This window comes from Ochlerotatus camptorhynchus, unplaced genomic scaffold (assembly GCF_037179485.1).
Source record: "Ochlerotatus camptorhynchus isolate MF236.1 unplaced genomic scaffold, CSIRO-AGI_Acam_v1.1 ptg000193l, whole genome shotgun sequence".
In the NCBI taxonomy this organism is placed as follows: domain Eukaryota; kingdom Metazoa; phylum Arthropoda; class Insecta; order Diptera; family Culicidae; genus Ochlerotatus; species Ochlerotatus camptorhynchus.
Genome location: NW_027040683.1, coordinates 4,189,861 through 4,206,062, shown reverse-complemented (window position 1 = coordinate 4,206,062; position 16,202 = coordinate 4,189,861). Strand labels below are relative to the sequence as shown.

Below are 16,202 nucleotides of genomic sequence, written 5' to 3'. Positions count from 1 at the left end.
CCACCAAACTTGAGCCAAATGATTCATCTGATGTCATAGATTCGGTATCTTCACCATTTTCTGATTCTGACGTCGAACTAAACATCAAGGAATATTTTGGTATCATCACTGTTTACCAACATTTTTCTGTCAATAATACTTACACGTCGGTTGTATATTCAGATGCCGATCCACTCGAGTCCATTTCTCTACAATAACAACTTGCAATTCACGAATCACAACAATGCCAGAAGTACGAACAACGCAATGGTTAAATCGCTAATGGGTGCTGATGTTATGCGTCCTTTGCTTTTATACGTCACTCAGCAACGATGTTCATTGTCTTTAGCGTATGTTTGTGTGAGTTTTTCTTCTTTTTGGATATCGCGTCTATGTGTATTGCTGTTTTTGCTGAAGATACCTAGTTGTAGCATATAAAACAAAAAAATCTCCGTGAATAAATTTCAGTGCAATAACTGGACAACTTCAGTTACCTATTTGTAGCATAAAAATCATATTATAGAAAATGCTGGTGCTTTGAGATACCTAGTTATAGCAATGACAATTTATAAAATAAACTTGATATTTTAAGTTACCTAGTTGTAGCACCCAATATCGTTGTTCTATGCTGAGATACCTAGTTTTGAAAATTAAAAATATCTTCTTTGTTTGTTATCGTAATAAGACGATGTTTTGATATGTTATAGAGCATCAAAAGATGAATAATTTGGTATACTCAACTCAAAATCGACAAATTTCGAGTTACCTAGTTGTAGCATTAAGGGGACGATATAATGTTTTGATTGTGTATGAATCATTGAAATGAAAGCTAAACCTTTTAATAAACCCTAGCATGTTTCTTGCCTTGTAGATAATGTTATTATAATGTTCAACAAAGCTTAATTTTGAATCTAGTATAACACCTAAATCTCTAACTTGATTGCACCTTTCAACTCTGTTTTGTCCTATTGTTACATGTTCTTGTCTAATAATTTCCTTCTTGTAAATGAAATGGAATTACATTTCTTCACATTAAGCTTTAATAGACTTTTTGAGCACCAAGTGTAAAAGTTATCAATTTCATGTTGAAATACTACAAGATCAGACGTTTCACGAATTTCCAGGAAAATTTTCATGTCGTCTGCATATATTGAGACATTTAGAATATTCAATATGTGCTCTACATCATTAACAAATAGAATAAACAGTAATGGTCCAAGATGGGAACCTTGTGGCACACCAGATGTTACATTGACTACTGACGATAAATCTCCTGCAAATCTAACTCTTTGTGTCCTACCGGCCAAGTATGACTGAATCCACTTTAATAATTGTTTACTAAAACCTAACTTAGATAATTTTAATAGCTTTACTGAAGTCAGTATATAGTGCCTCAACATAATGTCTCTTATCCATTGCGTTAATAGAAAATGTTACAAAATTCAACAGATTAGTAGTGAACGTCCTTTAACAAAATCATGCTGTTTGCCTGTAATTAAATGTTTAACTTCTAATTTAATCTAATCTAATACAAACGCAACCAGTACGAGAAAGTATCCTGGAAAATGATTAGGTTAGATGAGGTCTAATCATTTTTCTTGTCTAATTGATGTTTACAGCATATCTGAGATATGATATAAACGTCAATACGGCCAGGGATACTGCGTTGTATTTGCCGCAAAGATGATTATTGGAAATGAATGGGAGCATTTCTTGAATCTACAGGGGTGGAAGGATGCGTGGACATACCGTACCAAACGCTCCGAGTTACTATGTGTAGTTGTGTGTAAATATTTGTACAATATTTAAGAATCATAAAATAATGCAATTGAAGGATCTTACCGAATTTTTTTCTATGTTGGTAATGATTCTTTTGCGCTTCAAAGTTTCGTTGGATGCATCCGCTCCTCCGATCGGGAGGTTGCAGAAAAATCCAAACAGCCGGTTTGACATCGGCCTTGCATGTCCAAAAACCAGATTGTGAGCAATCTCGTGGCAGGCGAGCTCTTTCGAATGATTAATCACCCCTCCAAAGAAATATGCCCCCAGGAAAATCATCTTCCACGATTGGTCCTTCATTATGAACAACATCGTAAACTGCGTTAGCACCATGGCACCATCCACAAACTTGAACCGCGGATCATAACCGAAAAACCTCTTGATCTTCGGGTACTTTTGCAGGATAATCTTCCGTCGACTGGCGTGCGGTTCCTCGGTGTAGCACCATTCGAAATCCGTTCTGGACACGTACTGGTCCATTGCGGTCACTTCTTGATTGCTTGGGAAATACTACCAAAAAGAAAAAAAAAATCCGAATTTCACAACACTGCTTCACGTAGAATAGTGAAGACGCTCAAAAGTAAAAGTACACCACCCCGGCTGCAGTATCGATGATACCGACCTGGAATTATCCGTAGCTCGGCCATAAAAGTCTACACTCGCGAACTTCTCTAGAAAAAAAACATAGACGAACAATTTGACGCTGTAATTAAATGCAAAAACACTTTGATTTATTATAGATTCAAAGAGTTTAGGAATGCAACAATGGCTTCAGTATCTCCTGCGATACTGATTTCAAGAATACTGGTGGCAATCCATTTGGTCCTGCACCCTTTGATGCATCCAATGTGTCTAGAGAATGTAAGATTTCGTTGAGGGTAACATTATTAACTACAATATCTCTCATTGGCTCAGGAAGGTATGAGAAATACTGGTAATCCCGGTCTTGGTCATCATGACTTGTGTAAATATCCTGAAAAAAACTCAGCAAATAAGTTACTGATCTCGCTAGTCGTTTTTCCTGTTTTGTTGTCTAGGTAAATTTCCGAAGTATAATTATTTGACTTCTGTTTGTCTCTAACAAAGTTAAAAAATGATTTTGGGTCTGATTTAATGTTGTCTTCAACCTGAGTGTTATACCGTTCGTATGCGTTTTTTATTTCACAGTTCAAATGATCGCATATGTTCAAATAAATTGCGAGGTTACTATTATTTTGTTCTCTTTTATTGGCTTTATGAGCCTTTTGTTTTCTATTTTTGATATTATTTATTTGCTTATTTTACCATGCTGGAGTTTTAGATTTCTTTGATTTTTCCGTAGCTTTTTCGGTACTGTCGTCTCTAATATATCGTATACAATTTCATAGAACATATCTACAGCCTGCTCTGGGCTCGAATTTCTAATCAAACTTTGCCAGTCAATAGAATTTAAATTGTTTTTGATAAGCTCATAGTTTGCATGTCTAAAGTCAAAATAGGTTTCCAAAAAATCGCCATCCAACATTGTGGTGTTATCGTGTATAAATACGGATAATTCTATTGCAGTATGAAATATTTTATTTTTCCATAGAGGTGCAGGAGCCTCTATCACGCAGAAATCATCGGTCATATTCGTAAGTAATAAATCCAAATAACAATTGTTATGATTTCTGACATGATTGACTTGATAAAGTCCAATATCTGCGCTTTTGTCAAATAAAGAATGGAACGTTTCGTTGTCTCCAACAATCGGTATCAAAACATATTCATTTTCGTCGTCAACAATAAAATTTGCTGCACGTTGATCTATTACTTTCCTCTCGAAATATAGTTGACTTCTTCCGTGTCTGTTATTTCATGTCATTCTTACTCAAAAACGATCATCGGTCATAGTCATAGTCATAGTCTGGTGTAAGGGGCTTGGTTGTCTAGTTCAACCGTTTTTGCTTACTGAGCAGCAAATCATGAATTCAGTCCACGGCTTCTTTACAATAAAGAGTCGATAGGATCGGTTCGTTTTCTGGATTTGTGTATTTATCAAACTTTCATTATATCAAAACAATGATCACATCACTTATCAAGGTGAATCCTGATCCAGCGAACCTCCCTCCTGTGACCTTTGTGAGGACGTCACTCTAATTTTCCTTCCCATTTCCCATTTCAATATAAGGAGGCACTGAAACTTGTACTATGATGTACGTTCAATTAATCATTTTGCTCGACCATTTTCCACAGAGATGGCGCTGTTCCGCTGGTAGGAAGTGATAAAAATCCCCATAGAGAAATTGAGAGAAGTGGGAATAAATCGCTTTCGGTGCATATTCAGGTGAAAAAAAGTGAACGACAACCTAAAGAAATTAATCAGGCACTTTGTAGGTCAGTTTTTTTTTCCGGAAATTATTGTTAAACAAGCTACAATTAATTAAAAATGATTTTTCCCCATACAGTTTTACCTGCTTTACTACCAGCTCCCAGAGAGCCAAAAAATTAAAATTTGAGAGAGAAAATTTTCTCTCACGACCTCAATCTCTCAACATGCCATGTATTTTGTTGACACTCGATTTGTGATTTCCCTTTCACAGATTACAAAATAGAGTACCTGACACTACAAAACATGTCTGGTACCTCTATATATGCATTTGCTTTAACATTTGAAGTCCCTCCTTTTTTACATATTCTGCGCAAAAGATACTTTATGCCCCGCCCCATACATAAAATTCGGCGGGAAATTCTGTGAGGGGTGAGCTATTTTGTTTGCAGAATATGTCAAAAAGGAGGGACTTCGAATGATAATGTAAATGCATATATAGAGGTAGGGTTAACTACCCCATTTCCAGCCTATTAAGCATAACCCGCACTTAGTATTTCTTAATTAGGCGCAGTTTAGCACCAAACGGAAAGTTATTATTACTGATGGCTTTCAAATTTATTTACCTTTCCGTATGTACCGTAAGATTTGAAGATGAGAAACAAATCGTTGAGATATTGTCAAAAGTCTAACAATGCTTCTTGACGCCAAACTCGGCCTACGGATTCTAAACTCAGCCTAACGCATTGAAACGCCAATGATTTCACTTCGGCCTATCGGATGAAGATAAAAATTGATACGGTCGGAGCGCTTCTTTTGATTTTGGGAATAATAGATGCAAACCTTCATATCACGCGTTCTCATTGACTTTGTTCCGTAGCTTATTAACTAAACTATCATACCAAATGCACAGTTGACTTGTTAACTCTGAAATCATGGATTTATTTGAAGTTTTCTGCTCGATAGGCCCAAAATCGGCGATTAAGCCGAAGTAGTTCTCTACCCTACCAGACAAATTTTGCACTGCAGTGTCCTCTGTGAACAATTATAGGAAAACAGATTGTGTGTAGTTTCCGAGAGATGTCACCGCAAACAACAGCAGTGACATCTGATGGAACATAAATACAGAAGCTTGACAAAATGATTAATTGGTTCATTGTGCATTTTCACTGATTCTGATCAATCACGGAGTAGCAACCATTAATTTGTGCAGTCAATCTAAAATAATATAGCTCATTATTGGCAGATGAAAATCTCTGTGAAAAAGACCAAACAAATTGTTTGTCATATTCAGAGCTGGTAAATATCACGGCCGTCATGTGACAATGTGAAAACAGGTCCTCTCACCATGCTTAGCATACACAGTTGTACACACCAACTGCTCATTTGTTAATAACTTTTTACTCAGTTGTTGAAATTTGTTTTTCTTTAAAGTAATTGATAGATAAGGATCATAGCTTACTATAGATATGCAAAAAGTAGATAAATCTTAACATTTGAATTAACATCAATGAATTTTTACTCTTAAAGTCCGAGATGTGCAGCGAGCATTTCTCACTTCATTTTTACAACGCAAAAATAAATACAGTTTATTACTAGAATTAAAATCTTCTTTGTTGTATGTATCTATAACAAGCTTAAACTCTATTCTATCTACTGCTTCAAAAAGAACTAGGTTTCGTTAACTCTGTGTAAAGTTATTAACCAATGAGCAGTCTGTGTGTACAACTGTGTATGCTAAGCATGACGAAACTACTTATCACGAAATTTCTAGCCATTTTCCAATGATCAAACACTCATGAGAATAATTCTTATGCGGTTTTGACATCAACATTTCTTACTGATTTAGAAGTATTTAAGCAAGCATCCTTATGTAATCGGTAGAGCGAATATATTATCACAGACAAACAGACGTAACTCTTCATTGTGTATCTTCGTTCACGCATTTAACGGTTGATTTGAATATTATCACTTCCGCGAACTACTCGACGCAGCGCTGGCATCGGATCACTTTGACGTTTCTATGCATTCTATAGAACTTTTATGCAATATTGTTTGCGAGTTAGCGACCAAGGTTGTTTGCCGCGAGAAGCCTGAAAGATGTCGCTACTGAGGTCCTATGTTTTGAGATACTATGTTTTCAAGAAAAACTTTTTCAAAGAGTTACGTCTGTTTGTCTGTGATATTATCAAGTAACTTTAATAGCAATAAATGAGCTAGATATTACGATTATCACAACACTTTCATCGTTTTCTCATTCGATGATAGTGACAGAAGTATCTCTGTAAATATCACCTGAGATTTTTTTTTTATTGAAAATGACATTTTCCAGCCCTGATCATATTAACTGTTGGTGATGTAATTGTTCTGGAAAACCCTCCAGAAATCTTACTTTTGAATTTAAGTAGTCAGGTGCATTGCCTAACATATTTCCGTCTTACCCAATTCAATCACATTGCGCCACAAAAAAAAATAACGAAATCGACGTAATCGAAAATCAAAACAACGTAACGAATCCTAACAATGTGTAATTGCACGTGCAAACAGCAACATTCCAACCTGCTTCCGTTAGGAATCTGCACAAACCCAACCCCATCACATCATCACCACTTTCCTTGCTCTCATCATCAAAGCAAAAGAGCAATCTCAGCCGATCCCACTGGGGAAATGTTTTCCTAGAAATTTTCTTATCTCAATCACGAAAGCAGCTTGTTGTCCTACCATAGCGTAAAGACACACACACACACACGCACACTCCGTTCGTTCGTTAGTTCGTTAGCAGTACAATGAGAAGGAGAATCCGAGCTTTCACCCGTGATGACCCCCTCGATCTTGGATAGGTTACTCCTTTTTTCACACAATTGCAGGAATCACGTACTACGTACTATAACTGCCCTTCATGCTCCATAGTATTGCGCATTGTGCTTCGTGGTAGCATCTGCTCGCAGTTCTACTGCCTGGAGGCAATCGCTAGTGAAAGCAAGGAATGGGGAGTGGGGAATGAGAAACAGATTTTCTAAATATAGAAACACGTTAAATTAGCGCTTTTGAGAACGTGGTTGGATTTCCCTGGGTGGGGGGTTTGACCGTTAGACGCTGGTTGGGTCTTGTACTAGCAAGGTACGTTTCGCAATACATGGATGGTAGTTTATTGGTCCGAAGATAGTATTGATTTTCCCGTGTGTCGATTATGTTTGACGAAGGATGGTTCGTTCGTGAACGGTAGGCAGTTGATAAATTGGTGGTTAAGCAACGTCCGATTCCTTAAAGATGGGAAGATTTTTTGTTTTCGTAATTTTAGCCCTAGAATTGTACGAAATTCATAATCTTCCAAAGTTTTTTGGAACGATACTGGACGGGAAAGTCAGGAAAACCGTAAGAAAGACGGGAATTCGAAATCACCGTGAATTTCGATGACAAATCGGGGAAAATTGCTCCGTTCACTCTCCGGAAAAATATAAAGCCTAGATTTTGTCCCTTGGAATGTTTCCAAAGACCTTGGACTGGGCTTGATTTTCAGGAAGTAGTCACTTTGAAGATCTGAGACAGGAGAGTTCAGACTAGAATTCCAAGGTTTTTGTGTAAAGAAGTCTAAGAGGATTGTGAGAAGTGCTTCAGGTGAAATGTAAGGAGAATTCTTCAAGATGGCAAGTCAACCAGGAAAACCGGAAAAAAGTTGGGAATTTGAAAAATCTACCAGAAACATAATCTTGATCCTATTATTTCAATAGCTTCTGAATTTCACATAGGGTTCATTCCAGCTCAAATGGGTACACCACCTATGGTCGACGTCACCTATTTGAGCCAAAGTTGGCCAAATCGCTTATTTTGGCATCCTGAACAATCGCCTTTTCTTATTTTGCCTAAAATCCCTCTCAGCTACAACCCTGGATTTCGAGATTTTTAAAAATTTCAACTTTCAGAAGAGATTACTCCACAACCAAATAAGCTATTCGTGATCTTAGAACGTCATCCGTATCCACATTTTGTTTTTGTTATAGTAACTACAGTAAACAGACTGATTACCGGCAGGTATTAAAATTGTCAAAAACGGCATATTTTCACCATGGGCGGTATTTTTTATTTCTTAATATTTTGGACTCAAATTTTCACCACAGTTTTGAAAACTTTTCTACTTGATGTGTTTCATACGGGAATACAGTTTTCGAGTAAAATTTTTCTGAAGATTAGCTTGATTTTTTTTTCTATAGGCCCTTTTCAAAAATAAGGCTGGATTCAAAATGGCGATAGGAAGATGCAAAATGGCATTGTCATAAGGAACGTTTCCACAAATTTTCAACCAAATTAGAAAAATTCAAAAATAAACCGATTTGCGAATTCGTAGGGAATTGCTGAAGTACCACAACTTTAGAAATACATCAAGAAATGGCTTTGTTATGTCATTGCAAACATGCCGTTACACGTTTTTGCAGACTTCGTAGTCGGTGTAAAGTTTTTTACCCACCGTATCCGGAGCGTTAATAATTTATACAAAAATCTGTATAAATGCATATCAACAGAAGCATGAACATTTAATGGGGCTCAATAAAATGCAGTGGTTTGAAAACCTTATTAGACTAAAGTTGATCTTATAGTTATCTTATGACAAATTTATCAGATTTTAAAATTCGGTTGGGATTGAAAATGTGCCAAATATTTTTTGTTTAAATTTTTAAACTAGTTTCAAGTTTAAATTCTTATAACAAATGTTCTGTTGTTAGCTACAGACATGATTTATAAAATCAGGGAATTTTCTTTTTCTCTGGTCCATAATATATGAAAATTACCTCAGAATCCTACAAGTTTTTTATAGTTAGAAATTGTTAGTCCTAGATGCATGTAAAACGTTCTATGTCCGTGATATATTCATCGTGGAATAAAATCCTCGTTTCAGAGTAATGTGCTTTTTTCTTTGACTGCTATCTAGCAAAGTTGTATCGGTCCCAGAGTTATGGAAAATTATTTTTGAAATAAATATAAACTAATAAATAAATAAAAATTAATAAATAAAGGTGTTACAGAAGTTTCTATATCCTAGATCTTTGAAATTGATTCTATTAATATTGCCAAAATTCGTCTAAGTTCGATACTTTTTCTGCGTGCCTCAGAACTTTCGTACCAATCACGAATTCGCGGTTTGAATATAAAATCAACTTAGTAAATTGTTTGTTTAAACCAAATAGAATTAGAAACATGTGGCGTGCAGAGCAGTGCTGAGATTTGTCATTGTCATTGACAGACTTTCGCGCGATATTGACAAAATTGTTCGTCACATAGTCACTGACAGACTTGATCCTCAAAAAAACCTTCGTCAAAATCTCATTAATTTTTTCGTCAATGACAAAGATTCACCTGGTAAGAAAAAGTGTAATTTAGTACATTCTGTGTCACATTATTGTTATCCAAGTAGCTCAGAACGTAGATACTTGTTCACTAAAATGGATCCATGTGATTGTTTTGCTCAAGTCATTTAATTTTGTAGCAAATTTAGCTAGTAAACATATCTGCACATGTTCGTCACTGACACCATTGTCATTGACAATTGACATGGTTTGCCTTGACTATGACTGTTAGCACAAATGAGTGACCAAAGCAGAATTGTCAAAATCACCGTGTACTGTCGAGATTTTGCAGCACTGGTGCAGAGTGAGGAAATGGAGGTTAGTATTGGACCGTACTTATTCAATGAATACTGATCAGTGCTGCAAAATTTCGACACTAAAAACTGATAATAACAAAACAACCCTGGTCACTCATTTCAGCAGAGAGTCACCATCAGTAGCAATCAATATCAATTGTCAGTGATATTACTATCAGTGACGACGATGTGCAGTTTTTTCATTTGCTGAATTACTATCGAAATCAAATTAATTTAGCAAAATAGTTACATAGAACCATCAAAGTGAATACGAATCATCATCATTATCAGCCTGGAGAACAATAATGTGACACAGAATGCGCAAATTCACAGTTTTTTCACCAAGGGAATCTTTGTCACTGACAAAGAAAAGAGTGAGATTTTGACAAAGGAAATTTTGATTTTCAGTTCTATCAGTGTTGCTGCTGAAATGAATTTTGTCTATATCCACTAAAGTTTTCTCAATGAAAATGACAAATCGCAGCACTGATACTGATTTACCGAGAACACATGAGATCCTAAAACTATTTGTTGTACGAAAAATACTATTTTTTACCAATTAACATTTCTTAAGGCTCAAATATCCAAAAGGACTTCACGGAGCCATGAACAAGTAAAAAAATTTATAATAACAAAAAAAATATTTATGAGAAATACTGTTTAAGAGTTCTTCTTACTTTTCCTGTATGCCATAACTGGTATACCTACCGAATATTATCACAGATTGGCGAATTTCAATTTTCCTGCTCTATTGATTTCTTAAGACAATTAGTAAGAACGCCCTCCTGTTAATCGCCAATCGCCATGCCACAAAATCCAATGAATAGTTTCTGGCATAGTTACACAAGTACTAAAAGTTCGCCAACTCCGTACGAATTTTGGCCACCCTAGTTAAAATCAACATTTTTCAAATTTAAAAACATTGTTCCGTACCACATTTTTGCCACAATTATAGCATAAGTGAAGACTACTAATTTAATGATAATGGTTTTACTTGTAAAATTTAAAAAAATACAGGAGTAGCAACAATAACGTCAGTCCAACGAATTTCAATGCTTCAGTTCTTTTTGCGTAATAATTTCAAAAGAAAATAAGGAAAAACGCCTTCATATCGACCACAAGAAATAGAAGTGTGCGCTTTTTTCAACACCCCCCCTACCCCATTCCCAATTGCAATTGATTGATAATTTATGAGTCTGCTGCCCTCCATTAGGGCGACGCCTTACCGCTCTGTATCACGCCATAATTAATAATCGCCAACACCTAGTTTAGTCGTGTAGCCGTCGTCGTCGTCGTGCTTGGCCTGTTCTCGTTATTTCGTTATTCCTTATTTACCACTCTCGAGCCCAAGGAAGAAGCTTCTTGCACACAGAAAATGCACTTTTAAATTAATGATCCACCGGTTGTCCGATTTGCGAGTTATGCAATGTCCCCGCTCCCCCAGTGTCCACAAGTACCGATAAGAACCTGCGCTCGTAGACATCTTAATGTGTAAACATAGCAACAATCGCGCCCGCTCGCTCGAATAAAAGGTCACCCGAGTGAGCAGCGGGATGTCGGACGTCGGCAAAAGCTGTCACATTTCTCAAGATAAATGTCTCACCCGTTTCCCATTTTCTCTATTCCTATTTACAGTGGAGTTCCCGGTGCCGGAACATCGACAACGGCCGGTGGTGGAGGCGGCGGTGGCACCACCAGAGGTGGCGGCACCAGCATGTACTCCGCACGGCACTCGGTCAGTTCGTCGTCCGGCGTTCTGATGGTCGGACCGAACTTCCGGGTCGGCAAAAAGATCGGCTGTGGCAACTTTGGCGAGCTGAGGCTGGGTAAGTACCACCAACCATCAAGAAACATTTTATTCTATCTTGCATTTACTGGAACACTTGACAAAGAACGATTCTGAGGCCGATATTCGCGGAAACGGAAGCTATCTCAGCACCAACGCCAGCTACACACAGACCCACTTGAGGCTGGAAATTCGTCACGGCATTGCTGGTCCGTAGGGTCAAGTTTGACCAACGCATTGGAATGTCTATCATTTTTCCGACCGAATTAGCAATGGCCTGAAACCAAACGTCGTTAACTCAATCAACTGGATATACATCAACAAACTTCAAACCCTAACCTGAACGTAGCATTCCCTCTGTGCGGCGTCCAGCCCCGTACCTTCAAAATTCCTCGCATTACATCCGTCCAACGCTCGTAACCATCCACCGTAAGCCTCCTCCGTATCGCTAACCACGTCCAGAAACTGGTTCACAATCCCCTCGACTTCGTTCCACCGCTCCCGAACGCATCCGGTAGCCTTCGATACGACCTGCCGTGCGGCATCATCCGGCACTTGGCCCACACAGGTTTGACGAGCCTGGGTTAGATCTTTGAACGTCCGAACAACGTCCTGAATTCCGGAAGAAGCTTGCTCCGTAGCCAGGTCCAGTGCCGAGTTGACGATACCGGAGAAAAAGTCCGTAGTTTCGCCGAGGGCGTTTACGCCGGTGTCTATCATGCGCTTCCCGGTGGCGGAATACAGTTGCGAGAGAAACGATACCACGGCGTCTAGGGTTAGCATCGGTAGGCGCCGATTGAGAATGGTTTGCAAGAACTGCCAGGGTTGAAGCAAGCTGCGAGCGTCGTGGGCGGCGGTGGTCGACGCTAGACTTGTTATGGCACTCGGTAGAGGAATGTAGTTTCCGTCGAGGAACGCTTGCGAACCGTTTAGCGTTGGGATTGGGATGGTCGGTAGGGAAGGTATTCCGGTTGCTCGTTTCCTTCGACGGCTTGAAGGTTCAGTCGAATTGGTCGCAGTAGAATTCATAGCAGGTGATTGGGTAGCGGAGCTGGAATCGAATGTTATGCGAATGTTGGTGATGCCATCGGTTCCCCTGGTGACGAATATCTCCGTACCGTTTCTCGCAAAGGTCAGGTTTCCATTCCAACGCGAGAGGTTGATAGCAAGATCCCGGATCGAAGTGCCACGGTCGTCCAGTGTGGCATTGGTGTTTACTCGATTGCCGATGGAAATGTGGACGATCGACGAGGGCGAACTCCTAGGCTGCCAAGACCAGAAACGCGGAGTAGCTTCCAGTGATGGGATCTGCGAAGAAGTCGATTGGGGTTAGCACGACGGATGTTTCACGCTATAGCTTGTTTACCACTAGTATTAGCACGGTGGCTAGGAGATAACTGACACGACGGAGATGCTGAGCCATCGTTTGACTTACCTATGAAATTAAGTCATAGGATTCAGTGGGTTTATATTCATCCGGCATGCTTGGTGTGTTGACGCTCACACGTGAAGCGCATCAGACGGTCAACACGTTTGAACAGTTGGCTTCAATTTTGCATATGAAAACAGATGTTTGAATTCATAATTTTCGCTCTATATGGTCAAGGAAAAAGAGCTTTGCTCCATTCAAACGTCTAGGCAAATGGTAGACTGCCGAATCTGCCCTTGCTCCACTCCTTTAAACGTTATTTAAGCTTCAGATATTGGACTCCCTAAAAACGCAATTCGCGTCTTATCTAAGAATTTAAAATATTGAACTCCACAACGCATCTAAAAAATGCGATTCAGGTCTTATTAACAGAGAAGATATCGCGTTTGAAGATATCGGCTTCTGAATACATCGATGAAGGAGCTCAGCATTCCATATCCAGTTGTGAGGTCACCACGATTTTCATACCGTAAGCATCGATTGTTGCAGCTTGTTCTTTGTTGATACGCACCATTTTACGACTCAACATTCTTCTAGGGATAACACCAAAATTATTCAGAGTAAGTTTGTAAGAGACGTGAGGAATTTTTCGAGAGTTTTGACGTGAACCCGAAGTTAATTGTGAGAGTTCAGAGTTTTGAAATAACTCTGGGGGAAATTCCATGACGATTGTGAAGAGGATTCCTGAATCCGTGAAAAATACCAAGGGATTCGAATGTTGAGGGTATATGTAATTCCAAAGGAATTCCGCGAAGAGCTTTAAGGGAATTACAAGAATATTTCCAAGGGGATCTCCAAAAGAGTGTTTTGATAATTTTAAGGAGAATTCCAGGTTACTTTGCAGAATAATTTAGAGGAGAGTTCCAAGATTATTCTGAGCAAAATGTTCCAAGATTATTCTGAGCAAAATTCTGAGGTGCATTACATTGGAATTTTAAGGAGAATTCAAGCAAATTAAAAAAATATATAAAGAAGCTTGTGAATTCTTGAAACACAGAAAATTTTTAAGAGAATCTAAGGAAAAACTTCATTTTTCTTTTGGACTAAAAAAAAATCCTTGACTCTGGTACTTTATAAATTCCGGCGCTTTAAAATCATAAGAGGATATTCAAATTGATTCTAAGTAGATACCTCGAAAATAGCGTCATATTGCAATAATTTCAACACATTCGTTTATTTGACTAAATCAGTCATTCCATAGCAAAACGATATAGTGGTTCTCTGGACCACTCTAACATGGAAATGGTCACCCTAATGACAAAAAAAAAAAAAAAAAAATACGGGTTTAATATTTTGCGGTAAGGAACAAAACTACATTTTTTTTACGAAATTCTGAAAACCACTAGGGGAAGTGCACCAGTATTGGTCATAGGTTTCTATTTGGCCAGACTTTTCGTGCATTTTGTGGTCGAAATGTTTATGTACACCGATGAATATGATTTGTACCAACAAACTGAACGCAACTGAACATCTCCAAAATGTAAACAACGTGGAATATCTTAAAAAAGTGGCCAAAATAGGAGCATGGCAAATACTGGAGTGTTTCCCCTGTATCGTTTTGCTATAGAATGGCTGAAATATCAACAACCGGGATTGTTTTTAGATTTAAACCGGGAAAACGGGGAATTTGGCAACCTTTCAAGAGTGGTTTGAATTCTAACCAATGGATTCAAAATTTTAATTATCATCTCTCATATCTCATCTCGTGCTCATACATTGATTATGACCGACGTTGCTTTTATCAAATTCAAGTGATGATGACGCAATTGAATCCCGTCGTTGTCTGTAAAACGTCCTGCAAGCTGCAAGCGTACAAACAAAAGGATAAATTCATTAAATTTCATGATGAACTCACTCTCGTTCCTGTTCCGTTAACTATTCAAGGTCATTCCTGGAAAAAGTTTATCATAATGGAAAAACGTCCCATGTTGCATCCTCTCTATTTTAACTCTGTTCCATGTGGGTAGCAATTGAATCCTTTTACACACGGTTAAAGGATAATTAAGTCATTTCCCGCGTACCCCTCGAGCTCGGTGGGCACGGAACAAGGTAGATGGTAGTATGGTAGACTCCTTGACAACGATGCGCTGCAAAGTTTGATAAATCCAGCCGTCGCCCTTCGGTTAACGAGTGAAAATTTCAAATGACGTCAATAAATCGCCATTTACTCCCGCGGGCTGAGGACCAAGGATCTCGAGTATGTGCGGCAAGGATCGAGTTATAATTGGAATCTCACAAATGGATTTACTCCTGTTTTCCATGTTTGAGTACCCGAACACCAAGTGCTGTGGCACAATTAACGTAATGGGAAATGAGAAACGTCATACTGAAACCCGTATTTGCGTTTTTTGTTTTGTTTGGGCAAGTAAATTTCACAGTTGATTGGGGCGAGGAAAGAGCCCAAATATTTCAATCGAAGTAACTTTCCCAACCGAAAGAAAGGAATGGAAAGGTTGTGGGATTTTCGAGGAAAAGTTTTAGCGCAATCTCTTTGTGATTGATATGATTTCTTCTTTCGCTGAAATGTGTAACCTGTATGTGGTGGAATGCGTAAATTGATAGCTTAAATGGATTGATTTCAAGGGAAATGACTTGATTTTTTTGGGTTATTCGTCGAAAGATAGTTCTAAATAGATAGAAGTCCATGTTGATATCATTTCGCAGATAGAGATCGATCTCTTTCCCCTTGCTTTTTTGTGAAGATGTTCACTACAAGCAGGGGTTTCGCTACTGTTAATATTTTAATTTTAAAATCAATTCTAAAAAGCCTTAAACATGCAAATGTAGTGATAGATAAATTAATCTGTTTTGCTTCGAATTCGGGAGCTCACGAGCTCCACTACTGACCTGAGTACCGACATTACCGGAATCACGGTCCGTAATGGAATTTGTGAGCTCCCGAATTCAAAGCAAAACTGATCAAATTGACATAGCTCAATTCAGCCATTCCATAGCAAAACGATATAGTGGTTTTCAGAATTTTAGAATCTAGACCCGTATTTTTCTTTGGTCATTAGGTTAGGGTGACCATTTCCATGTTAGACTGATCCAAAAAATTAATTTGTTTCAAAAATTACTTTTTTTAATTTATAATTTTTGAAACGATGGGCTGATAGCGGGTCACTTTTTAATGACTTTGTCACTTTTTTGAAGGTGGTCACTAAAAAGTCCCTATTTTCGACAAAAAGTCACTAAAGTCTTCGCCATTCCCGCTTGAATTGCAATGTAAAATTTGTTAAAAAATTACAGTGCTACAGTATGCTTAGTTCTTAGTTGGAAGTTCATTGAACTAACGAACGAAAAA

General features: G+C 38.1%; 2 protein-coding genes across 15 annotated transcripts in view; one reads left to right on the top strand and one right to left on the bottom strand.

Annotated features, from left to right (window-relative positions):
• gish (casein kinase I gish) overlaps positions 1-16,202 on the top strand; it is a 315,663-nt gene that overhangs the window by 104,671 nt on the left and 194,790 nt on the right. For all 14 annotated transcript variants that reach the window (XM_065223553.1, XM_065223556.1, XM_065223559.1 and 11 more), the window contains one exon: positions 11,319-11,509. In XM_065223553.1, the coding sequence (XP_065079625.1) occupies positions 11,319-11,509 (191 nt within the window). The remainder of the gene's footprint in view (positions 1-11,318; positions 11,510-16,202) is intronic.
• On the bottom strand, positions 11,516-12,916 carry LOC135702503 (uncharacterized). Its single transcript, XM_065223574.1, has 3 exons — positions 12,836-12,916; positions 11,809-12,777; positions 11,516-11,746 (listed from the first exon to the last, which is right to left on the bottom strand). The coding sequence occupies exons 1-3, from the start codon at positions 12,890-12,892 to the stop codon at positions 11,555-11,557; spliced, it is 1,218 nt and encodes a 405-aa protein (XP_065079646.1). The 5' UTR covers positions 12,893-12,916; the 3' UTR covers positions 11,516-11,554.

Bases quoted from the DNA above. Each gene is read 5' to 3' on its own strand.
- LOC135702503 (XM_065223574.1), bottom strand. From the start codon at position 12,892: ATGGCTCAGCATCTCCGTCGTGTCAGTTATCTCCTAGCCACCGTGCTA. The intron at 12,778-12,835 runs GTAAACAAGCTA...ACTTCTTCGCAG, and splicing joins CCACCGTGCTAATACTAGTG to ATCCCATCACTGGAAGCTAC. The intron at 11,747-11,808 runs GTTAGGGTTTGA...GTTTGGTTTCAG, and splicing joins AGAGGGAATGCTACGTTCAG to GCCATTGCTAATTCGGTCGG.